General features: G+C 35.2%; 2 protein-coding genes across 3 annotated transcripts in view; one reads left to right on the forward strand and one right to left on the reverse strand.

Moving 5' to 3' along the window:
- LOC117340064 (anaphase-promoting complex subunit 4-like) overlaps window positions 1–26,914 on the forward strand; it is a 126,517-nt gene that overhangs the window by 73,295 nt on the left and 26,308 nt on the right. The window lies entirely within an intron of this gene.
- Window positions 75–26,657, reverse strand: LOC117340067. The gene is given in 4 exon segments (XM_033901840.1): window positions 75–2,043; window positions 7,187–7,592; window positions 7,594–7,731; window positions 25,865–26,657. Coding segments are annotated over 4 exon segments (807 nt in total). The 5' UTR covers window positions 25,928–26,657; the 3' UTR covers window positions 75–1,843.

Below are 26,914 nucleotides of genomic sequence, written 5' to 3' on the forward strand. Positions count from 1 at the left end.
CTGCTTTCGTGTGATTGAGATGTGTTTGTACTGATATTTTCATAAAGAAAAATATGTTTTTAGAATTTTTTTTATTTAAAATTGATTTGTTCTGTTAAGTTGACAGTACTTTGAATACCTTTAATGAGATTGATTGATGGGTACACCTGGTTTGAGGTACCTTACACAATGCCGATCACACGGCCTCTAACCTGTACGGGGTGTATAAAGTCTGGTCTCTCTAACCTATCTGGGGCTCCGATTACATTTGTGTTTAAAATCATTGATAAATATACTAATTACATCGGTCGTACTAGACATGGTGAGTTTTGGATAATGCCTGTTAGTCTAGATGGATTCAATCCAGATTTTGTAACTTCCAGTCATCAGTGAAAATGCTAAAACTGTCATTTTTCTTCTTCTTTTTATCAAAGTAACATAACTTCAGCTCCAGGTTTACATCGGTTGTGTAATATTCTGAGAATGATTGGGGCAGTATTTGTGTTTTTAGATTACAACATATTGAAAAAACGTCTACATTGTATTGTATTGGAATGGCTGAGTGTAGTACTAACAAAATTTATGTGATTTCATTGTATAGCCAAATGTGTTGGCCCTTTAATCAGGATAAATACGGTACTTTTTGTCGTGTGTAATGGGATACAACTTTGATGTTTGATCATTATTATTTGTACTAAAAAATTTGCAACAATTTAAATTATGATTTATTTCTTCTATTTTGATAAGAATTTAATAATTGTATGTAAAGATATCATTTCAAGTTTGAATTAGAATATTTTATACATCAGAACCTGCGTTTCATATTCAGGTCTATTTGTGCATTTTAAGATTTGTGAAAGAGATATTCTGAGAATTCTGTTTTGACAATAATATTGTGAATGTATATATATGTACGTGCTCTTTAATAATATAAAGTTTATCAGAATGTGGCAATGATTATGAACACATTCTGTGTCCTGGATGCGTTTTGGAGATATGGGATTCTACCGGATGACTAACTTGATAAAAGCATCATTTATAGTACAATAAAATTACTTTCTTAATGATGGTATATTTGACAGAAGACACACTGATTTGAATGTATATTCATGATATTTTCAATGAATTTTGATTGTTTTCCTCAAAGATATACCACACACAAGTACCAACATATATATTTATTTCATAATTAAATGCAAATAAGGGTTTGAGCATTCCTTAACTCATTTCTTCTTTTACCTCATTCCTGAAAATAGATTCTTCCTCCTTTGTGCTGGAGCAGTTCATTGAGGAATTTAGGGGAGTAAAGGAAACTGATGAAAGGCCATTTAAATGCTGCATTTTCAATTTGATTCACATTGTTGAATGATTCAATTAAGGTATATATAAGAGATCATTTGATTGGTGACAGACGTAAACATTATAATGTAACAAGAATCCTGATTGGTCAGTCTCTCTATTTTGAGTTGTAGACCATCCTCATTGTTGAACAGATGCACTTGATTGGTTAATTTGTTACACCAAAGTACTTGATTGGTTAATGATTATCCAAATGATTTCATTGATGGTTTTGTCTTTTCATTGATTGAAAGGATGAAAGTTCAGCTTCTGATAAATATATCAAATACATTTTCTGATTTACTGACTCCACATTAAATCACTGTTGAAAAGTTTTATTTGTAAATCACTCGTGGTGGACCCATTCACTTAGAATGCATATGTACCCTGTAATCTTATAAAACACAATGAGTCACTGACAGGGACAGCCATCGCTGACTTAAATGCCAGACGAATTACATAAAAAGTTTACAAAGATGATAATCACCTATGACTAGAATGACGAACATGTGACATCACACAGGTGCTAGTTTCCCAGAATTCCTTTGTGCCGTGAGTGCCGTAAATGTTCATTGTCTGAATCTTGGTTTTTTATAGAATTGTAGGCAACAGGATATGGCATTTTTAAAAGCATGTTGAGGTTGGGAGCTCTTTGGTGTGGTGTATTCGCGTCCCTGTACCAGGAGTTTGTGTCGCTGCGTGATGACAAACGAGAACAGTCGGAATCTGAAACAAACAAGTTCTCACATCAAAAAATGAACACAGATTAACAGATGCTTGGATCAAATGAACAAATTTATCGTTTATAAAAATGTTTTTCTTTGTTATCGTGAAGTCTCCATTGTTTCACACCAAATTCAGGTTATTTCCCTTTTTTATTATTGCCTTAAATACATCGCATGTCATACTGTCCTCCTTGATTCTTCTCAGTTTACACCTAATTTCTCACATTTCACTTGTATTATATCTTTCACCTTTAAAGATATTTCTGCTTTGAATTTTTACTATTTCATTTGTTTGACTACAGATGTTTTTAGACCCATATATTGACTAATTCATTAAGTTCTCAGGTTATACAAAACTTCAATTATAGAGGAGATACTGAGGGCGTGAGAGAATGGAGAATTACGACGAGGATATGACGTATTAAAATCATATGACACAGTGAAAAAACAGGGCTTAATACTGATAAGTAGGCCCATTCATTGTTTTTCACCGAACCCTTCCTCATGGGAAAACTATTTCATGTGATATGTTAGATACCAACACTGGAATTCATTATAGCGATAGATGAGATAGTTTGCAGTTTTGCCACAGTTTTGTTAGTAGGGGATCTCTTAAGATCTTTTAAGGATTACAAAAACATGGTCATATTTATTAATATGAAATTATTCACAAAAGAATGACACTCCCAAGTCGTTATTGACATTAACAACGGAGATTTCAGGAATGTCAAAACACCGGGTTGTTGGCGGGATCGGTGAGGGGTGTGTCACGAAACGATATATCTACCGCAGTTCTTATCTCTCCTACATCAGCATTCCTTAGAGTCTGTCTGGAAGGGATACCTCCATCATTCCCTGTCTCAAAGGGATACTGACATCATTCCCTGGGAATCTGTCTGGAAGGGAACCTCCATCATTCCCTGGGAATCTGTCTGGAAGGGAACCTCCATCATTCCCTGGGAATCTGTCTGGAAGGGAACCTCCATCATTCCCTGGGAATCTGTCTGGAAGGGATACTGACATCATTCCCTGGGAATCTGTCTGGAAGGGAACCTCCATCATTCCCTGTCTGGAAGGGATACTGACATCATTCCCTGTCTGGAAGGGAACCTCCATCATTCCCTGGGAATCTGTCTGGAAGGGATACTGACATCATTCCCTGGGAATCTGTCTGGAAGGGAACCTCCATTATTCCCTGGGAATCTGTCTGGAAGGGAACCTCCATCATTCCCTGTCTGGAAGGGAACCTCCATCATTCCCTGGGAATCTGTCTGGAAGGGAACCTCCATCATTCCCTGGGAATCTGTCTGGAAGGGATACTGATACATTCCCTGGGAATCTGTCTGGAAGGGAACCTCCATCATTCCCTGGGAATCTGTCTGGAAGGGATACTGACATCATTCCCTGTCTGGAAGGGAACCTCCATCATTCCCTGGGAATCTGTCTGGAAGGGAACCTCCATCATTCCCTGGGAATCTGTCTGGAAGGGATACTGACATCATTCCCTGGGGATACGGCCATCTTTCCCTTGGAATCAGTCTTTGTTTTCGAGGTTAAACTTCTTACAAGTACCTACCCTTCAGAAGTTCCAATGATATTTCATTTTGAAGTTTGGAAAGTAATAATGCCAAAACAAATTCTGATATTCTAGTAAGAATAACTTTGAATTGGCAGCTTGTAGTATACATTCTTCAGACATAACTTTTTTGCTACTGAAATCTATGATTAAGTAGCTTAGTTTAGATTTCCGTGAGTCAGTTAGTCTGGCCTTGGGTGTTTCAGTATTAAACAACCCTTCCCACTTCTGGTCCAGGAGATAACGAGGTCGTGGGCAAACAAAAACTGGTATAAACAAATGCCTCCCCTGGTGGACTTGGTATGATACCCTGTGACCAGAGGGCCATTGGAGATACCACCCAGCCTGGGAACAAGGCTATATACAGCTATTATAGATAGTCTCGAAATTCCCAGTATGTAAGACCAGGGTTCTATAGAGTGGTTAGTTTAGTAAATACTGTATACAATCATAGCAATGGATTCATAGACCTTAGAATTCAGAAGCTGGCCTCAACACTAAAAAGTGGTCTCTAACTCAGGTGGTCTCAATATAGCTAGTGGTCTCTAACTCAGGTGGTCTCAATATAGCTAGTGGTCTCTAACTCAGGTGGTCTCAATATAGCTAGTGGTCTCTTCATACAGGGTCGGTTACCATGGAAATGTGAGGAGTTTAAAAGTTGTCCAAGTGGTCTCTTAAATAGGTCTCAATTAAGATGAAATGAACTGGTTCAATGATTTATTTGTTTAACAACTAGGATTGCAAATATAGCCAGGAGGCTAACTGACATTATCTTCAACATGAAGTTTTGATAAGGGTTCCTTAAAACAGTTGAATGGTATCTGGAGGCAGGTTTACCTACGTAACATGAAAATTGGTGTGTCTGGTAGCTTTACTGATAGTCCAGTAACACAGATGGTCTTTTTATACAGGTTTTGGTAGCATTGATATCCCTGCAGTTTGGAGTTTAACTGTGGTCTTTAAACACAGGTCCTCTTTATACAGGTTTTGGTAGCATTAATATTCCTGCAGTTTGGAGTTTACCTGTGGTCTTTAAACACAGGTCCTCTTTATACAGGTTTTGGTAGCATTAATATTCCTGCAGTTTGGAGTTTACCTCTGGTCTTTAAACACAGGTCCTCTTTATACAGGTTTTGGTAGCATTAATATTCCTGCAGTTTGGAGTTTACCTCTGGTCTTTAAACACAGGTCCTCTTTATACAGGTTTTTTTTAAACATTGAAATGACTGTAGTGAGAAGTTTTGACATGATTGATCCCAGACAGAGGTCACTTAAAACATTGACATTTACTCCAACAGGCAGTGGTGACACTGGTTCCTAAATAATAGCCACAGGGTCTTCATATACAGGTTTAGGTAGGGTCTTTATATACAGGTTTAGGTAGGGTCTTTATATACAGGTTTAGGTAGGGTCTTTATATACAGGTTTAGGTAGGGTCTTTATATACAGGTTTAGGTAGGGTCTTTATATACAGGTTTAGGTAGGGTCTTTATATACAGGTTTAGGTAGGGTCTTTATATACAGGTTTAGGTAGGGTCTTTATATACAGGTCTAGGTAGGGTCTTTATATACAGGTTTAGGTAGGGTCTTTATATACAGGTCTAGGTAGGGTCTTTATATACAGGTCTAGGTGGGGTCTTTATATACAGGTTTAGGTGGGGTCTTTATATACAGGTTTAGGTGGGGTCTTTATATACAGGTCTAGGTAGGGTCTTTATATACAGGTCTAGGTAGGGTCTTTATATACAGGTCTAGGTAGGGTTTTTATATACAGGTTTAGGTAGGGTCTTTATATACAGGTTAAGGTAGGGTCTTTATATACAGGTTTAGGTAGGGTCTTTATATACAGGTTTAGGTAGGGTCTTTATATACAGGTTTAGGTAGGGTCTTTATATACAGGTTTAGGTAGAACGAAATACGAAATAAAGAATTGAAAGTTTTACTTTGACAGTGTTTATATACAGCATGTTCTATGATGTTCTCACTAGCATCCATTGTATGTATCTGGAAAAAATTCTAGATTTGTGATCTGTGTTATGGAAAATGTTTACTTAAAGGGTTGACTACATTTTAATTCCCACAAGATGTCGCAATGGATCATGACACAAAATTTACGAGAGCCCGTGACAGAAATTACTTCACTAAAACGGATGTTTTACTGGATTTGAATGGCCACATTATCGATATTTGAGGACTTATCTAGGTCACAAGCTGTTGTAGGAAATAAAATCCCTTTCAGATTCGTACTAGCATTGTCTGACCTATGGCTTATGTTGTTATTGGATAAAATATTGTATTTCATTATAAACTTATCAGTTTGGGTTACATAAGCTTGTTGATATGGTTCATTGTCACGTTCACCAAACAGCTATATTGGCAATAGAAAGTAATATCATATTTCAAAATAGCAAAATACAAAGCAAATTTATTCATTTGTTTACATTGATAAACATCAAGATTTTTGAAAGTTTTCCTATTTCTGAGTTTTGTTATCATATCTGGATGAATATACAACCGTATGAGGTCAAATCTCAAAGGATTTGTTTTTTGCAGTTTTTTGTCCTCACAAAAGCCAAGGTCAAAACTCAAATGCTTAATTAAAATTGAAAAGTCCAAAACTAGCACCTTGTAATTCTATGATATTTCTGACTCCACAATCTCATAAAGGTACACACACTCACACTATTTATTGTTTGCCTGCAAAGCTTTGTCATTTATAACAGCTATGAACACCACAGAAAGGTAGCTTCAATGCTTAACTAAAATCACATTTAAAAAAATTTATTTGAAAATTAATATTTTGCTATGCAAAGCTAACGAAGCATTTTTTTGTTGGGACCCTAGGAATAATTAATTTTAGGAATCAGAGATCAGTTTTAACTTGTGAATTTCATTGTTTACAATATTCTGATTTGATTTGATTGATACACAGACCTTATGTAACTCTATTTGGCTGTATCATCAGCATATTTGTCTAACAGCTCAACCATTAGTTGTACCAATATTGGGTCTGGTCATTACAAGCTTCCTATTGACCTTGACTGTTTTCTGTGCTTGCAGGCTTTTTAAATGAATGTTTGTATTTACAGAAACTTCTAAGTATTTGTGTGGACTATCGGAACTCTTTTTATCTTCTGATCTGCCCATCTGCTCTGAAAGGATGTTCATATATGGCTTGGAAGGTAGTTTCATTGAATTTGTCGATCTGTTATTTTTAGGACATATGGTAGGGTAGAATGTTGGTATACAACCGAGGCCAAGTGGATAATCAGAGCAGACAGCGGAGATGTTCATTCAAACAATGTCTAAACACATCTCTAGGAAGCTTTACAGCTATTGGACACCTTTTTGAGTTTTAGTATTGGTGTTTATCACAACGTAAATTTTTTAAACTTATTTTTGGAACCTATACCATTTTAATAACTACATGTATATTTTAACATCCAAGAGATCATGGAAAGACAAGGACTGTAAATATTAAACTTGTATATATATTTGAAGTTGCGGATGGCTCTTTCATTTATGAATAATTTGATATCATTGGAAGAAATAATGTCAACAACTGTACCTGGTGTTTCCCAGAATTCCACAGTAATTAAGGTATGGTCTGCTATGAAGTCTTTAGTTTGGTGAAAATGATCACAATCCCACAATGCAACATGTCCTAGTGGTAAATTTGCATGTTTCTTCTTGTACGTAATCACTCGAAGAATTCCTTGTTTTCCATGGAAAGTTTTCTTGGTTGTGATTGGATCAAGTTGATGTAATTTTGACACATTTGGATAGCCATATTTATCCGCTAGGTACGGTCCGTAGGCTATGGGGTGATATATATACTGTAATCCGTCATTACCTAACACACTGTCTGTACCATATTTGGATAAGTGAATGTAAGCTGGTCCAAGAGAATGCACTCCGCCAACACGATTAAATGCATACGACAATCGCAGTGCACTCGTGTCATGATGAAGGGCAGTAATTGACTGTGTCATGTCGAGATAATTCCTGATAACATCCAATTATGTCTATGAGGCGATGATTATGATAATGGCCGCCATGATGGAAATACCCAGGATAGTTTTCCTTTAATGCTTGGAAAGGTGGCAACGTCAACTGAAATGCAAACAAAATTGAATTAATGTAATCAGCGAAATAAAAATAATATACAGAATAAAACTACTGTAACAAGTACAGATCTTCGTGATATGTTTATTTTTCCGATATCTTTATTTTTCTGTTATCTTTATTTTTTCCAATTTCTGTGTATCGGAGTAAAAATTCACTGGTATTGACACATAACTAATGACTATACCTAACTTTCTTCCATTATTCAAGAAACTTTCAAAAATATTTTTTTTTTTATTATTAATCTGAATTAAAATAGTTTATTATTGAATTGAAATTAACAGTCAGGCTTAATTTAGAGAATGTTTTTGACATACTATGAAAAATTCATTGAAACTTTTGTAAAACATAAAAGCATGTCAACATATTTGCAGTAAAACAGATTCAGAAAAAATGTATCAGAATTCAAATCAAATGATTATCTGCAAATATTCCTTAACACTGTAATACAGACACTTCAAATATATCAGTAAAAATTCAATTGTTTACTAATTCTTCACTAACACTAGGATGTCTTTAAGAAGAAACTTTATTTGACAAAGGTTTTTTCTTTCACATCATAGATGTTGACTGAAGTTTCAGGTAGAAATGATAGATCTGGGTCCAGTAACAGACATTCTTTGATAATACTTTTTACGATGAGATTCGTGTCCGGGTGTAAATGCTGTGGTCCTTTATTGCAGTCACGATTAGACGATATAAATGTATCGTTGGAAAATTATACTGGTAGATTCAAATCTATTGTGGCTTTGAAAATATTGAAACATATGTTGAGGTATGGAGAATAGAGTGTAGGGAGAAATGGCCATCAGTATTCACGCTTACACCTTATCTCACAGGTGTCCATTTCGTATTGTACCTGTCTCCGATCCAACATTAAAATTCACTGCAGAATTTATTCAGCCTCGTAAAATGACACTATCGAAAGTACATCATGACGGCTTTTGATGAAGCCGATCTAGTATCGGGAATCTGGTCACTTTTATAAGGGTGATAGGGGTACTGATATATTATTCGGCCCATAATTACCTGTCTCTCTTTGTCAGGATACGAGACTTCCATTTGAGATTAAATCGACAAGGATTATGATATGGCGGTAAATTGACAATAGTTCAGGTAGATTTCTATGGCAGGTGCTATAATCGGCCCCCAGGATCGGCCTCTATTTTACTATTATACCTTCATCCTGTTGTTCACTGCGGTATCCCTTTCTCTAGATTAGGGGCAAAATCCCGGAGAAACCTGACCCGCAAATCATTAACTGCGATCATCATTTCAAAATGGCATTCAATTTATTGCTTTAATACAGAGATGTTTCTGATTTTATGCAATTTTTCAGACGAATATCTTTGAATATAGCTGTATGTTATAAAAAGTCCTGTGTGAGCTTTGTGAATGAATCGTTTCCTGTTTGATACTGGTTAGCATTTTTATCGGCTGCCTTCAAATAGATTTGATTTCTAAAGGATGAGATATATACATAGACTGTTCATAAGGTAAACACTTAGTGGCTTTTACCTGGTGGCCTCACAACAGGTAGACAGATAACTCGTTAACGAGCTCTTAAGGACGACATGTATCACATTAAACATTACATTTAATCATTGAACTGGATTAACTTAAAGTATATAGTTATCAAACTTAATTTCTTTTCATATACATTTATAGAATGTTTTATAAATCAGAATAAAATTTCAAGAATTAATTTGATTTAATCATTAAAGACTCACTGGGGTGATTTATTTTCCTACCCTTTTTATGATAAAAACATTATTTAAATCAAACATTTGATTCTGAGTGAATCTTTCTTAGAGATAAAAAGGGATTAGACGTCTCTGGAAACAGCCTTAGGGGCCAAATTTGATATAAATGATGATTTTCCCCAGTTTAAGTGTAATACTATAAATCCACTGGAAGATAAAGAGAAATAAGGAGGACTTTTAGTGAGTTAACCCTTAAACTGAACTTTTATATAAACTGATCAATTATTTTGATAACGACCATGTTTTTGAAGTATTTTGCACATGTTATAGAATTTGCTTTCTTGTAATTGCTAGAGTGGTTTTGTATGGGTATCAAAATGATTACTCAAATGTTAAACTGTTACATTCAAATTTGACGATAATTTGTGAATAGAAAATAAGATAGTAAAGGTTGGGATGAAATTCGGGAGTTTCAGTACATGTAATTTGACCCTGTAGACGACTGAGTATCAATTCAGCTATGGGTGAGAGGTCCTTCTGGTTGATTGAATGACAGAAGATGTAGTCCTCGCATCCACTGACCAGATTGTTCAAACAGATACCGCAGTAACATAGCGTAACACAGCGTAATAGAGCGTAACACAGCGTAACACAGCGTAATACAGCGTTTGATGGATCAGATCTGACCATCCTTATAAAATCGTCCAGTTAAGCTGAAGTTTGTCAAATGAAATAAGGGGTACTTGTGTTGGTGACACTGTTGACAGTGGTCACTCAGGGCAGATGACCAATGTTTAGAGTGGTCATACATTCAGACAGATGACCGCTAGCCTCAATTACAAGCTAGGTCTGTTTCTACTGTGGATATTACATCATCATCACATGTCTACATCATCGCTACTGCAGCTGATAAAACACCAAAATATGATCATTAACAGTACTTTGGTAATCATATGCTAGTTCTGAAAAAGTGATTATTTAGTGCATTTGGTCATTGATGGCAACTTCATCATGTAAAAGTTAGATTTGTTCGTTCTGTATATAAATTAAAACTTAGCTCAAAGAGAACTTATAGACCTGAGACTGATCTTAAGGACTTCCATGTCTGATCTCGCCGTAAACAATCTGTTAACAAAGATGGGGAACTTTTAATTATAAACACACGGTATACAGGATTGGTTTACCTGACTATGAAGGTAGGGACATCAATTAACAGACAGACAAAACATGCCATGCATGTGTAATATCAGGTAAAAATGATAGTCCTCACTGACTTTCCTAGACATTTAAATTCAGACATACTTGTGTTAGGCCGAGTCTTTGCTTGGCTGGGTCGGATAACAAGATCTCACACAAAATTCTGTTGTCGAGAGACACACTCACTATTACGCGATTTCATTAGCATATTTTAGGTGGTTTCTTCCCATTCATCTGTAAACCTTTTGATATCACTGAGAATCGTTACCTGGGAGATGGAAATTTCTCTATAAATCCGGCTCAAACACACTGTTGTTTATCAGAGCGGTACAATCGTCTAAATACTTGTCATTTAAAAATGGCACAGTACGGTACGGCAGGAAGTGGCCATTTTGTCTGCATGCATACATGGATTTTGGGGAAAATTGAGATTTTTTTTGGCAGCACAGTATTGTGGAATTCAGTAAATTTGGGGTTCAATTTTTTGTTCCTGCGATGAAATGTATATAATTTGTATGTATGCTAAACTTTTCTCTTCTGAATATTCTGAAAGAATGTGAAAATGTATCTATTCCAAGAAGCATCAAACAATCAAAAGTAACTACTTAATTTAACACAGAGGAATGATTAAATGTACCGTATTTATCCAGCAAAAAACCCATGCTGGACAACAAGCCGGCCAGACTGTCTCATTGTTGGAGTGTTAATCCCCCAGGCTTATAACAGGATAAATACGGTAACAAGGCTGTGTTTGAGTGTTAATCCCCCAGGCTTATATAACAGGATAAATACGGTAACAAGGCTGACGTATAAGTCGAGGAAGAGTATTAACCCCAGTTTGACTTTGTGATAAGTTTGAATTTCTACGATTGTATTATTGGTAAACCCGGTTATCCTAATCTGGATTATAGGTAATTCCTCATGATTAACTTCTTAAGCTGGCATTTCTCTTAATTTTGAAATCAAATTTTCATGTTTTTGTCCGAAGAACTTTTCTGCAGGGTATAAAATGTTGGTGTATGGTCCCGTAAATGTAGTTTTTGTTCTCCAGTACTGGTGTGATTTGTCCGATGTTTAGACCAGGGGTCAGTGACATGTTGTTGGTGAACATATGGGAGAGTAAAACACATGACATTGTTATCCAAGTCTGTGAAAGAGAGGACACAATTTATCACACTCTGTTACTAAATTTACCCGTGTTTTTTTCCCATAAATGGATAATTTTTTCATGCTTTTTTGAGACATTGACCTTTGAAGAAGTGGAAAGAATAGAGAAAGACGCTATCATTGTTAAATTGACCGGTGCTGAAGTGACCATACGTCAGATTATCTTGTCAGCAATGTTTGTTGTTGGCAGATCATGTCCATTGTTTGGTAACTGGTCAGTTTCTAAAAGATACTCGACCATTGTTCAATAACTAGGGTCAGTTTCTAAAAAGGCTCCTTGACCGTTGGTTGGTAACTGTGGTCTTTCTAATTATATGTGTGGTCACTTGGAAAATATAATAGGTTATGGGTGATTCAGAAAGACATCGTCCATTTTATTATCCGCTTCAGCATTGTCCGCAGGGTAAATACGTCCAATTTTAATCCCAAACTTCATAACAGACTTGATTACAAAGCATTATGAATACAAAATCAGCCATTGCTTCACATTGACTAGCTCCTCTGACAGACCTTTGGTCATTCACTGACCATTGTCCAGTTTCTTATTAAATGATTGCCAAGGTAATTTTATCGGTCATTAATTGATGAGCAGAAAGTATCCTTTGTGATAGGCTGATGGAGATAAAATATCTCAGAGCCATGTGGTACAATTCCTGCATAATTTATCTCTTTAATTAGTACCAACAATTCTAACAAAAAACAAATTTAACATCTGACACTGGACGTCTAGACATTGCTGTCATATATTAGATGAGTGTGTGTGTGGTTTTTTTGGGCACCTTTTAGAAATCTGTTTTCAGTGAAACACTGCTGACTTGAAAGGTGGTCACATCTGTTTTGCGTGATATTTTCAGAGATTGATGTTCATTTTCTACTGCAATGTGTTACCGTCAATATTATTGTCCTATAGTACCAGTAAATAATATTTGTGTACAGGCAAACAGCTATCATTGTCAATAAATCCCCATAATTGACACTTTGAAAATTGTGAGAGAACGCTTATTTCTCTAATGATCTGTTTTTTGTATTCATATACAAAAGTCATCCATTTGATAAAAAAATTGATTCAAATCCAAACATCTTTATCGAAGGGTCACTTAGTCCATGTTAAATGTGATTTTATCGGAGTTTTTCTCCATGTGTTCACCCATCAATTAATTACAAGGACTTCTGTGAAGGGTTTTTAAATTGATGGGTATTCATTCACACGGATTGCATGGGCCAAGGAACCGATATTCATTTGTCTATAAATGCAGGAATCAATTTTTCGGTGAATGAAAATGTAGAAAACTTTGGTAAGATAAAGAAAGTCCCCAGAGTTTTCACAGGTAAAATTGGATAATTTGATTATGATATTCAGGAAAGATTGAAAATTTGTATGTATGGATTTATCACTGACCTTCATTGACTTTTAAGGTTATTATTTAATTATAATCTGGCTACCGAGGATCATTTCTAGATGGGAAAATATTATGGATAACAGATATATTTTTAGTTTAACAGATGTATGGTTTTGTTAGCGAGTTGTAAATATACGTGTGAATACAAATTTTCCCATCAATTACAGATGTCTGACTATAGTTTAGTCGGCAGTAATTCTGACAGGTAGTATTCTTGTCTGCTTGTTCTTATCTCAGCGTTTTTGTTCACAGGACTGTCGTCTGCCATTTATCTGACTGTCATAATACCATTAGGGGGTGAACTCGGCTTGAAGCTTAAATTGACCCAACTTCTGGTCATACCATTGGTATTAAAACATCTTTTTACCTGTTTATACAGGTAGAACTTAATTATTTCTGTAGAACAATAGAAAATAAAGTATCTTAATCAAAAAACAATAGAAATAAGTATATTTAAATGATCCGCTTGGGCATTTTAATTGGGGACTGACTTAAAAGATCCCCAGCAATGTCTTGGGAAAATTTTTCCTGATCTTTGGGAGGGAATCGTTTTAATTGTTCTGAGATACAAGAATTGTCACCCATTTTGATAAGTATTGTTGGTAAATGACTTAAGTTTTATTGTTTAAACGCCAACTCGACCCACATTACCTATTGTTTCTCAAGCGCGTGCTGCGGCCTATTGTTTATTGTACGGTATGATAAGATAGCCTATCTAGATGGCGCTCACAATGGAACGGTACTTGAGCGTCTGTGAAACTGTGTTTCGGCGATTAACATTTGTCTTTGCTTGAATTGAGTGTTGAACAGAGACAAGCTGTCCTAATTTGCATACAATAGTTTTATGATAATTTTGTTTAATAAAACAAGTTGTAATCTAACGTTGATAAGAACCACAACCAGATCTAGTAACAAGAAATTATAATCGGGACAATGGAGAAGTTGGAAATGAAATATATACATGTACTTCATGCCTAACAGTGTGTTGTTATTTAGTGTATCCCAAACACAAAACAATGGAATATCGTTAATGACGTCCCAGAAGATATTTTTATACTTTGTTTTGTAAAGGTTTATTATTGAAAAAATTTCTGTCTCATTAAACCATGAAACATTATCCTCATGGGATAAAATTTAAGTATGAAATACCTTACGTATTAATTACCCAGCAGAAACCTTACGGTACAATGTGCAGTTTTGGGAAATAGAATGGAGTGTGACTGAAATATTAGACATTTTGTTACACATAATATACATATGATATTCTATGACACTTGGTTTATAGCTTGTTTCAAACTTTATAATAGGTGTCAAGTTTCAATGTGTTATTAAAATCCTGCTCAAAACATGAATGTATGCTTTATGCATGTTAACTAGATATTATGAATTAAAGATCACAAGATAATGTCAATCATAATATTGTATCAGATAATAAACTAAAATGTAGTTATTATACATTTCAATCTGATTTAGATTAACAGATAACTTCTTCATGGTATTTATAGAACATCAAATCAAAATGTCCAATCGAAATGTAATAAATTAGTTTGTCCTTGTGTTCTTGTTAAAAAGATGTAAGAGACGCTTAAAAAACTGTTACAATTATCAGAGAATCACTCCGAAATATTGATCATTACTGACTCCTAAAAGATTGCACTTGTCTTATAGTGGACAGTAATGACCTACATTGTGTTTTAAATTACAGATTCTTAAGTGATAACGCAAGAAAAAATCTTTAAAAAGTCGTATAATATCAATTTTGACTGGTTAAGAAACCATTTCTTTGCCATGAATCGAAAATATTTTTATATGTTCTTCACTCTGAAGGATGTCTTAAGAATCAATTTTGTCAAGAAGCGATATTACAAGAAGCACCTGTTTTACAAAGGAAGTAAGTACATCTACCTGTGTGGAGGTTACATATACTTGTGATAAAAACCCTTTATAAGCCTCATTTTCATTTGGCCATTCATTCTTGTAGAAGTAGTTTTTTCTCAAATTTATTGAATTCCTTTCTTATGAAATTCTATTGATAGGTATAGAAAAAAAAACTTTGAGGACACCTCAGGTAAAAATATGTGAAAGGAAAGAAAGATTGATTGGCTTATCAATGGGAACATATAATAGGCCACCCATGGAATATACCAATCATGTACAGTTATCCGTATCAGTGTATAGAGCTGGGGCTGATTGTGTAAAGGGAATGTTGGGTAAATTAAGGCCTCCACATGATTAAAAATAAAGTCCCACTCACCAAACTGTTTTCAAAACCAAGATTGACATGTTTATCCACCCATGTCCTTGTATGTTGTTTTCCCCAGACCCCCTCCTCACAGACCCCTTCTAACTAGCTCGGTGTAGCCTCTGACCCCTGTTCCCAGACCCCCTCCTCCCAGACCCCTTCTAACTAGCTCGGTGTAGCCTCTGACCCCTGTTCCCAGACCCCCTCCTCTCAGACCCCTTCTAACTAGCTCGGTGTAGCCTCTGACCCCTGTTCTCAGGCCCCTTCTAACTAGCTCAGTGTAGCCTCTGACCCCTGTTCTCAGACCCCTTCTTACTAGCTCGGCGTAGCCTCTGACCCCTGTTCTCAGACCCCTTCTAACTAGCTCAGTGTAGCCTCTGACCCCTGTTCACAGACCCCTTCTTATTTAGCCCCTGATCCTGCTCCCCATACCCACTCCCTTTAGCCCCAGATCCCGACCCCCCCATCCTGTCCTTTTTTTACCCAATCCACTATAAACAGCTGTGCAGCAGAGCCCTAGGTCCAATTCTCCGAATAATCAACAAAATAGTTTGTGATGGATGGCTTCCTCTAGTTGGCCGTTACACTTTAACTCATGATCGAACTTCGGTAGGAAATAGCTGTTTCCTTTCAAACTCTCAGATCAAAATTTTGATGTATTGCAGGCAAATACACGGAGGGAATTTGAGTGTAAGCCAGAAACACTTTTTTGGAAAAAGATTTCACATTATTTTAAAATATATATAACAATCTTTTTTTAAAGTGGTTCAACAAAAAAATTCTGACATAAAGAATTGTAATCAAATTTGTACACAAAGATATTGGTTAATTGTTGGGTAATCAATGATGTTTTTACTGAAAAAATTGATATTTATGATCGAACAATCTTTGTGGAAGCTTGGGTGGTAACGATTCCATCTGGAACTTTTGTTGTCAGTAAACATTGTTTAACCCTAGATGTCCTGACAGTTATAAATGTCCGGATATATGTTACATAAGGACAGAAGAGAATCTGGGTCTAAGCATTCCTTGACAGACATATAATGAAAGCATTGTTGAGAAAGATCAAAGGCACTGAAACTCTTGAAAGTGGCATAAAGCCTTGTACAAACAACTTAGAGCCAAAACAAGAATCTGCACGAACCTAGAATGAAGTCAACGTCATTGATTATCTTTAAACAAAGAGACAATTTTATAAATTCAAAGTTATTCGTCGAATGAAAATGGAATATATATTTGCTTCTTCTGGCCTTTTCATCTAGAAAGGTGTGTTTATATCAACATGTGAATTAGCCAGGGATCAGAGTATGGTGTGGGTCTGTCTACCAAATTGATAGGTATAAAGTGTATGTTTTTAAATCCCTGTGGAGGGTCTGAAGATCTGTCTTACGTACACACAGACATGTTTGTCTGTTTTATCTATATCCGTATCACTGCCATCAAAACACAAGTGTTTTCCCTTTTAACAATGTCTTTGGTTTTCATTCCATTTCATTCTGTTTCCTCTTATAAGGAGATAGATCATTCGTAATTTTAAAAGATTCCACATAATAAAAACTGAAATCAAATCTACAATGTACAAGATTCCAGAAAACATATTTGTTATCGTTTCCACTGAGCAGCACAGCCATGACTGGGCTAATCACTTGAGTAATGCTACCAGACATGGTCTTATTGGAGGACAAATATGGTGAGACTTTCTTTGTCAGTTTACATCAGTTTCACTTTCTCTGATCTTTAAAGCTTATTGGCAACTTAAACTTTACTGTTGATTTTCCTTAAAATATGTGATAATACCACATAATGCCTTCGTTTAAACATCATACTCATCACTTCAAAGGTTTTATAATCTATTTGATGGGGCTCAACAGTTCCAAAGTGACCCCTTGACCGTGGCCTGAATACATTATGTATATAAGCCTCCTCTTGACCAAAGGCCTAGCAGTATCTGACCAACTGACCACTTATCGTTGATAAGTAGGGTCAGTGGTGATGGTCAGGGTGGCCTGAACTGGACATATTGACCTACAGATACAAATTTGCCTTCAGGTTGAATTGCTATCGAACTGCTGTAGGTTGAAGAGTGTACAAATAAGGTCATAAAGTACAGGAACAATCAGTACATCTATCAATAGTTTAGGCACACCTTTAAGGTTTTTATATTTAGGTTAATATTGTATTTTTGTGTTAATAAATTTCAGTATTGTCCTCATTTGATTATAGTTATTGTATAAATATTTCCTTTTTTAAATGTTAGAATCTTTGTATTCATCGTCAACAAGCAGGAGTACAAACACTTGGTTTATATACAATGTAGGTGAGACAGCGAACCTTATACACAATTTACAGGCTATTTAAAATTCAAATTTACAAAATTTACAAGCTATTTAAAATTCAAATTGAGTGATCGTTTAATTTGTCCTGTTTTCATCTCGAGTGTCTCCTGCCAGCAAGTTCGAAAGAGATGTTGAACAAAACGAATCAACAAAATTCAACTTGGGAGTCGTTTGAAATACTGAATCAAGCTATAGATATATATAATTATTAGATTTAAAATGAAAACCAGCAAGATCATCTGTGTCTTATTTAGGTGCCTAATTAAAAATTTGAAATTAGAGATTGAAAATTGATTACCTGTACGTACATGTAAATCAACAATAGGATATCTGGAAAATATAGCCAACTTAATTGAAATACACTCTGTTATTGATGAATGATTCATATCATAAATGATTGTGACATCTTGATATTGAAATAGATTTATTATTATGAATTCAAACAGTCGGTCCTAACCTATCTTAATAATTTGATCTAATTTGAATTTGTTCAATAAAATGGAAGGCGTATGAAATTGAATTTTATTTTCCAGAGGCAAATTGACAAATGTGTATAACATGTAACATGTGTTCTGTGGTGTAGTTATTAGGTAGAGAACGAAAGGCGCCATTTTAATGTTATGATAATGTGACGGAGAAATGCAGGAAATCTTAGCATCATGATTAGAATACAATCTCAGATCGAACAGAGAGTTGTTAATATGTTCTGTACTAAAAAAGGGAACAGGTATCAGGTGTTTTTGGAAGGGGACGGAATGATGGGTGTCCAGTTGGGGGAAGGAGGGGTTGGATACTTGGAAGGAAAGGAGGGGTGATATATTTGGTAGAGAAGGAGGGTTGAGATATTTGTTAGAGAAGGAGGGGTTGGATATTTGGTAGGAGGGGAGGGGTGATATATTGGGTAGGAGGGAAGGGTGAGATATTTGGTAGAGAAGGAGGGGTGATATATTTGGTGGGGAAAGAGGGGTGGGATATTGGGTAGGAGGGGAGGGGTGGGATATTGGGTAGGAGGGGAGGGGTGAGATATTGGGTAGAGAAGGAGGGTTGAGATATTGGGTAGGAGGGAAGGTATTCATCAAATTTCAATTGGAAATAACAAATATTATGTTCTGTTTTTCTGTATTTAATACTCTTACTTTGAAATTATATCAACTGGAAATAAATTGTGGAATTTCAGATATTTTAAAACCTTGGTACATATAATTTGTACGAGAGCCCTTGAGCTGTTCTGTTTTTGTCTGCTTTATCAATTTTTTTTTGTGAATGATAGAATCGAAATCTGCTGTTACAACATAACTTTTCGTGGTTATATAGACCTCCCGGTGACCTCAGACTGTTTACAGTTGTTTTGTCTGCTCGACTTATATTTCAAGTTTTAACACTATAGTCTAAGAAGATTAACAATATTTTGGCACACGAGTGAAGCTCACGACCAAGTTAATATGTTTAAATACAAGTCTGTATATGTAGCTTAGGTACTTATCACATAAAAGGTATAGTACTTTATTCATTATATATAACATTTGGCCTGGGTGTTCACTCTGAGTACACGTATTGTAGAGTACAACAATAGATAAATGTCTGTGGTGTAAGAAGTTTTCAAAAGTGAATGTGGAGTTTACAGATCAAGTACCATTTATAACCTCAGTTGTCATAGAACTATCAGAAATATATAAGAAATATATATATAAAAAAAAAAGAAACAGAATTTATGTTGCTTCTTTTCTTAAGGGTGTATACTACCTTACACAAGAGATTTAGTTTGTTATCTCCCTTGAACTGATTTGTATTACTATTATCTAACACACAGGATGACATCTGCAGTATACCTTTTAATGTTTTAGCAGGTTTTGGTTCATAAACATGGAACTCTTTTATGCTGGAGATTTATATCACCATATTTAGGCAGCATGTCTCCTTAATTAAACTGATCACAACATAATATAAGTTGAAATAATTGTAATTTTTGTCAAGAAAACTCTAGAAAGAATTCCTTGGTTCTCGGTAAAAAAACTATTAAACAGAAATAACTGTGGCATTATTTTTATCAAACAAAATTGTCTTGTTTTTCAAAGGACCAGTACTGAATATTTAACATCCTAGCTTTGTACATATGGTGTTGTTTCTATATTGATTTTTTTTGTTTGGTATATGTTGCGTCTACCTCCTATAAATTTCCTCAGATGTTGGTTTCAAAAGATTTTTCACCTCATTGGAAAAGGTTTGGTATTTATTGATCAATGATTGATAAACTTTTAATTGAATTTTTATTTCTCTTTGTTTCATTTTTCTTTGGTCGTGGGAATATGGAATGTACATTTGGGATTCCATTTAGATTTTAAGAGGTCCATTGTTCATTTCTATCGGAGAGAAAACTAGAGATAGCCATATCACCCTGTAAAAAACATTGACAATTAGGGGCACAGGGTGTTTGGATGTTTATTGTTGGTCAGTAATTAATTGGAGCATGGTACTTATAATCAGCATCTGTTTTCAACTGACATCTACAGTTATATACGTTAATTGAGGTTGTGTTCTCCGGTTTTATCAACCTAAGTTTTTTTTTGTTTTTTTTTTATAATTTTGTACAATCCTCTCCCCATTCTTTTCTAGATTAAACATTATTACATAAAATCAATCAACAAAAGGAAATCATCATAAGACTACAGTGAGTTTCTACATATTGTTTTAATTGTTCTCCAGAATTTAAAGACATTCATGATACAGATCTGAGATTAACACATTAGTCATATTTCAGGGGTATCTTAGTCAACCTGTTCACTTGGTAAATCTCAGATCACCGACACAGATTTCAACAAATTGAGATTAGAAAAATTTTCCCACCATCAAAATGTGTGTTTGTGTGACAACTGGGAGGCCAGAATGGGAACACTATTCTGGGAAGGTGTATAATTAAGATCTGTGGGAGCTCTGCCTTACACTGGGGAACAGTACTACCAGCCTAACAAGGCATCGTAACTGTTGTGAAAGAGTTAACTTATGATTTTTACGATAAAACCTTAATTTCAATAGATTAAGTTCAGTTACATGACCTTTGACATTTAAATGTTATTTTCAATGGAGTTCATTCATAGCTCATTTTGCTGGTTTGGTTTGTTGCTGAGATTTCAATGAGAGGAGTGTAGATTTTAGAGTACAGTGAGACGGAGGTGGATTATTTCATAATTGAAACAAGGTTGGCTTATTTCATCAATGAAACAGGGTTGGCTTATTTCATCAATGAAACAGGGTTGGCTTATTTCATCAATGAAACAGGGTTGGCTTGTTTCATCAATGAAACAGGGCTGGCTTATTTCATCAATGAAACAGGGTTGGCTTATTTCATCAATAAAACAGGGTTGGCTTATTTCATCAATGAAACAAGGTTGGCTTATTTCATCAATGAAACAGGGTTGGCTTATTTAATCAATGAAACAGGATTGGCTTATTTCATCAATGAAACAGGGTTTTGAGCATTGGCATTTTATAATGAGATACATAATAAGATATATGAGATAGGAAAATATATATTTTTATGCTAAAAACCTCCAGAAATTACATGTTTTAATCCCATAAAGCTAACAGAGCTTTAACTAGTGGCTGTAGGTAAGGACGGGTAATGAGAACAGGTATGTCGTTGGCTAGGTAAGCCTTAATATACACACAACTGTACAGGTAAGTCACTTATTACCATGAACAGCTTAACTCCAATGTTCTGTGGGCTGTCCTTTGGCAAATATTTTGTCAGTGTCTTTCTTTATGCTATACTGTTATTGTTCCGTGTCCAAATTCTTCCTATATTTCAGGTAGTCTATCCTGTGTTAATATTGTGATTGGCTATATCAGCCCTAGGATAACACTAAATCAAATATTTGAGTAATGATGTCTATAGGAGCTCACTGAAATCTAGTGCTTTTAATTATAGCGGAGTTGCTGTTTCATTTGAAAGCTGATGGGTAGAGGTGTAAAGAGCTAGGCCAAATCCAGCCAAAGCTTTATGGGAAGGTTTTAAAAATTAGAAAGCAATTATATGTTTCATGAATTATTGCACATGTGAATATGAGGAAACTAAGGACATGTTGGTTCCTTTGTCTCAGACTTAATTTAATGAAAGGCATTTTGCCATTTGTCTGGTTGTTGTACTATTAGACGATTCTATACACAAAACTGTCACAGCAGGCATTCTATGTCTGTGATGATTTGTAACAGTATCTATGATGGGTGTCTGCCACACTGTATTCTGTGTAATCTGTTCTGAATCAATTGTACTGAATTACCACTAACTAAGGTTATGTAACTTTGTTAGAACTGCCACTAACTAAGGTTATGTAACTTTGTTAGAACTGCCACTAACTAAGGTTATGTAACTTTGTTAGAACTGCCACTAACTAAGGTTATGTGACTTTGTTAGAATTGCCACTAACTAAGGTTATGTGCCTTTGTTTGCCACTAACTAAGGTTATGTAACTTTGTTAGAATTGCCACTAACTAAGGTTATGTACGTTTGTTTGCAACTAACTAAGGTTATGTAACTTTGTTAGAATTGCCACTAACTAAGGTAATGTACCTTTGTTTGCAACTAACTAAGGTAATGTAACTTTGTTAGAACTGCCACTGACTAAGGTTATGTACCTTTGTTTGCTGCTAACTAAGGTAATGTATCTTTGTTTACCACTAACTAAGGTTATGTATCTTTGTTTGCCACTAACTAAGGTTATGTACCTTTGTTTGCCACTAACTAAGGTTATGTATCTTTGTTTGCCACTAACTAAGGTTATGTATCTTTGTTTACCACTAACTAAGGTTATGTATCTTTGTTTGCCACTAACTAAGGTTATGTACCTTTGTTTGCCACTAACTAAGGTTATGTACCTTTGTTTACCACTAACTAAGGTTATGTATCTTTGTTTGCCAATAACTAAGATTATGTATGTAACCTAGAAGCTTAGTACAGGAAAATGGAAAAAATAATTTGATTATGATTGGCAGCTTTTATTGATTCATATCAAGAAGACTTACTCCCCCTTGTTTGAAGTCTTTAGTTATGGAGATAATTTCAGGTATACTTTGAGATCTTGACCATTCTATAAATACATATGATTTTTACACAAGGAAGGCAAGTCAAGGTCATCTCAAACTTAATTTCTCCCTAAATGCATAAATAATCTGTTTTGAGTTTCAAAGACAAGTGATGTAAATATGAGCACCATTTCCATAGAAACAGGGGTGAAATCTTTATTCAATCCTGCTTTCTCACGCTGTTTTATTTTTATGACCTGGAAGCTTAAGGTTGATGTCTGTGTAAAGATAGAATTAAGGTCCAGGAGTGCTTCAGCCATTAAATGCTGATATTTTTCTGTTAAAGTTAATTTTCCACTCTATTGTTTCTCACAGGGGAGATATTGATTCTGAGAGTTCTCGTCTTTCAGTTGTCATAAGGGTGTACTGCGATTCTGTGCTGGATACAGAGAAAAAGCAACAGCACATCAGCCAATTCCATTCAGTATCCAGAAATTGCTTGATTTCACTCGACTTTTTAAAAGAAATAAAATGATTTGTTAAATTTCATTACTTAATTCATGATCACTGTTAACAAAATGTGGCATGCTAGTTTGGAAACTGTGGGAAATTTAGACTGAGCCAGTGTTGTGTGCTTCCAGCTTTAAAGTGAATTGGAAATCCCCTTATGTTTTGTACACTGAAATCTGGAAGTCTTTGATTTCCAGGAATGAAGAATTGTAAAAATAATCTGTTGTCATTAAACTGTAATTTATAATTTGAAATAAGAAAATATAGAACACCAGGTGTATTGTTAAATGGACTATTAATTATTGTGATTCTGTAAATTAGGTGATGTGGCTCTGTGACGCCAGTATTTGCTATGATGTAGTGGTGATCCATTGGACGTTCAAATTTATAACAGTACAATTATACAAGATGGATGTTTTCCCCTAACTTTTTTTTTTACTTTAAATTTTTTTTTTTCAACAAATGTATGTCATGTTCTACCAGCCTAGTAATCATTTCAAACTCTTACTCTGAATTGGTTTGTTGAAATCTGCTGATTCTATATTGCTTTGTAGTGGAAAAATTGTTGATATTTGTACTGTTCTGTATAAGTTTATTAAAGTTCCTTACAGTCCCTCAATCTTTACACCTATGTACAGCTGCAGTCATCTTCTGTTGTAGATAATAGAAAATGACCTTGAAACCAACAGTGTAAGTTAAATTTGTGACCTTCAAGCTGTATGCTGTACTCTCCAAGATATTGTTTTTGAGGTAGTGTTTTTTGACATTTCTAGAATTTGTGATGTCCTGTTTCTCACATCAAACTGATACGAGAAATTTCCAGAGATTAGATTAAATAACAGTTTTACCGTGCCACATGAACTATTTTCTATGTCGACTGTTTTGACAAGTTTTGAACTCATTACAATAGTGGATAGTGATACTTGCTATAATTTATACAGGCACTGATGTAAACAGTATGGCAGTTAGAATTTAAAATTACGGTAAATGTTCTAATATTTTCTCATATTCGCTTACAATTTTAAAAAATTGAATTCTTTGTAAGAAAATGTCGTTAGATTGCTGAAATAGAAGGACCTCGGTAAACTGAGACACCATTATTTTGTATTTGAATTGAAAATAGTTGTCAAGAACTGAATACAGTTATTATCCCGATTTAAAGTTTGGTGACCTTGCAGGTAAATGACCAATTACAACTGTCAAGTTTCAAGGGCATTTATTACTCTGTACAACTGGTATCAAATTCACACTGACACCACATTATGAATAGCTACCGGTAAGTCTGTCGACAGATATTTTTACGTTGGAGTATATAGAATAATGTATTAATATGTTTGAATGGAGGTTGTTTATATGTAAATGTAGACGTGTCACTGTATTATGGTAAATATCACTTAAAATGAAGTGAGTTGTGAATACCTGTTAGAGACAGAGTACTACCGGTGTATATATATGCTAGGTATTACAGATTTGTACCTGTATAACAATGGTGGGTGTTAATCAGGGGTATGCAGATGTGTGATATTGACAGGTGTGTGGTTAACGGTGTGATACACAATTTGACCATTCTTGACCACAATGTTACAATGATACAAAGGGGAACTGTAATAAAAGACTCCAAACAATTCTTTTTAGGAAAAACACCGTGACGTTCTACAAGAATTTTCATTTGACATCGGTTATAAACTTTAGCGGTATGTGTTATGTAAACCATCACCAGACACTTATACAAACGCAGAAATGACCACAATTTTGATTAAGTGATGTAGTCCGAAAACCTGTCCAATTTGAACAAAAGTACTGGTTCCAGGTCGAATTCGCTTTACACAGGTTTTGTTATGGGCATGTATCATCACCAAAGAAGGTATTTTTTAAAGTCTTTTGAATGAAGAAGTTTCACATCACCTGCACAGAGAGTACCTGAGTATAACTGATTTCATTTTTAAACCGAGATAGATTTTAAGATATTGTATACCATGTATGTTTAAAGTACATCAACTACAGTGCTGCCTGGTACAATATAATCCTCGGAAAACCTTTATATAGAACTGGAACACAACAAAGTTGTACAACTTCAAGGGTGCTTCCTGTGTACAATCGACCGATTTAAAAAAAAAAAAAAACACTTTTTTTGTGCATGTTAAACATGTGATTGATGGTAAATGAAGTCTGGCTTGTTAGGGCTATTATTGCGCCGTTAGTGACTGAGTAGATTGGATAAAAAAAAGACCACGTTTTTATACACCAGCGGAAGTGCTAGTCTGTATATCTGTACAACTTCAGGCTAGCAGAACTCTTTTATGTCTATGTCAACATCAACGCTTTCTCTAACACTGTCTTATGTTCTAGCTTGGAGCTTTTCAACTTATCAGCATGCTAAGACTGAATAAAATGATTTGTATCTTAATATTCAATATATGATTGAGTTGTTTTAATGAAGGTTTATCAGAACTTTGTACAAAAGAAAAAAAACATGTTTTACCTTTAATATTTTTTTTCACTCGTTCAATCATTCTTTACCTGTTATTGCTCGTTAGGATAGCTTACCTTTGCAGTGACGTTGACAAACAGTGCCCAGAGTAAGGACACTGCCACAATACAACTGACCATGTCGTCGTTACTTATACTGGCAGAAACTAACTTGTAGTTCACATGTTATGCACATGCATTTAGTGTTTCGTATGTAATTCCACGTGGAATTTGTGTGAAGACAAATTATCTAAGTCACCAGCACATGTCTCCTCTGATTCACAGGAGAGCTAGGGTATTCCACCTGACATTTCCCACGAAACATATATCATACAGTAGAAACGACCTTCCAGCTCTAAAATTACAGGAATATGTTCCTTTTCCACAAAATGCACAGAAGATGTTGTTCCTTAAGGACATTGAAGTCAGCTCAGCGTGTCTTACTTCAGTCGGAGTTTATAACGCTTGTTATCTAACATTCATGCGCGCCCGGCACATCAGAGCACATGGATAGTCAACGATCTTAGGTCACCAGTCGCGATTATCTCTTCCACCACACATCCACAAGCTAAGGGCACACTGCTTGAGATTAGATAGGTGCCTCTGTCGCTGGCTCCGTATTGACACTCCAGACAACTACGACGCACACCCTTAAGGATCAGTTTGAAGTCCAACACCACAACTTGTGAGGAGTTGAATAAGCAATGTCCATTTAAATTAAAATTTTTAAAAATCCTCAGATAAGTTTAAAATGGTCACTTTGTTGATATGCACCTACCCTAGAAAACTGGTAGGTGTAAGATATATATAGTGTAGAATACCTGTGTCTGTATATACAGGTATATAGGTAAGGTCATATAGACGTACACAGGTATAAAGGGGGCGTGTCACCGAGTAGGAGAGCGTAAACACAGTCGGGCTAGAGTAGTAATGAATTCAGTCATTCATGGTGGAAAGGTAATCTGATTGACATTCAAGTTTGGCAGGGATTAACCAATCGGAAGACAGTAATGTGGACAAGGGCGGCAGTTATGGGTGGTAGATAGTTTGTAACCTGATAACAATTCATTAGATAGTGTTTGGATCCTTTCAAAGGGCCATGAAAAATGTATAGGTATATATACCTCA

Source organism: Pecten maximus, chromosome 12 (assembly GCF_902652985.1).
Source record: "Pecten maximus chromosome 12, xPecMax1.1, whole genome shotgun sequence".
Taxonomy (NCBI): domain Eukaryota; kingdom Metazoa; phylum Mollusca; class Bivalvia; order Pectinida; family Pectinidae; genus Pecten; species Pecten maximus.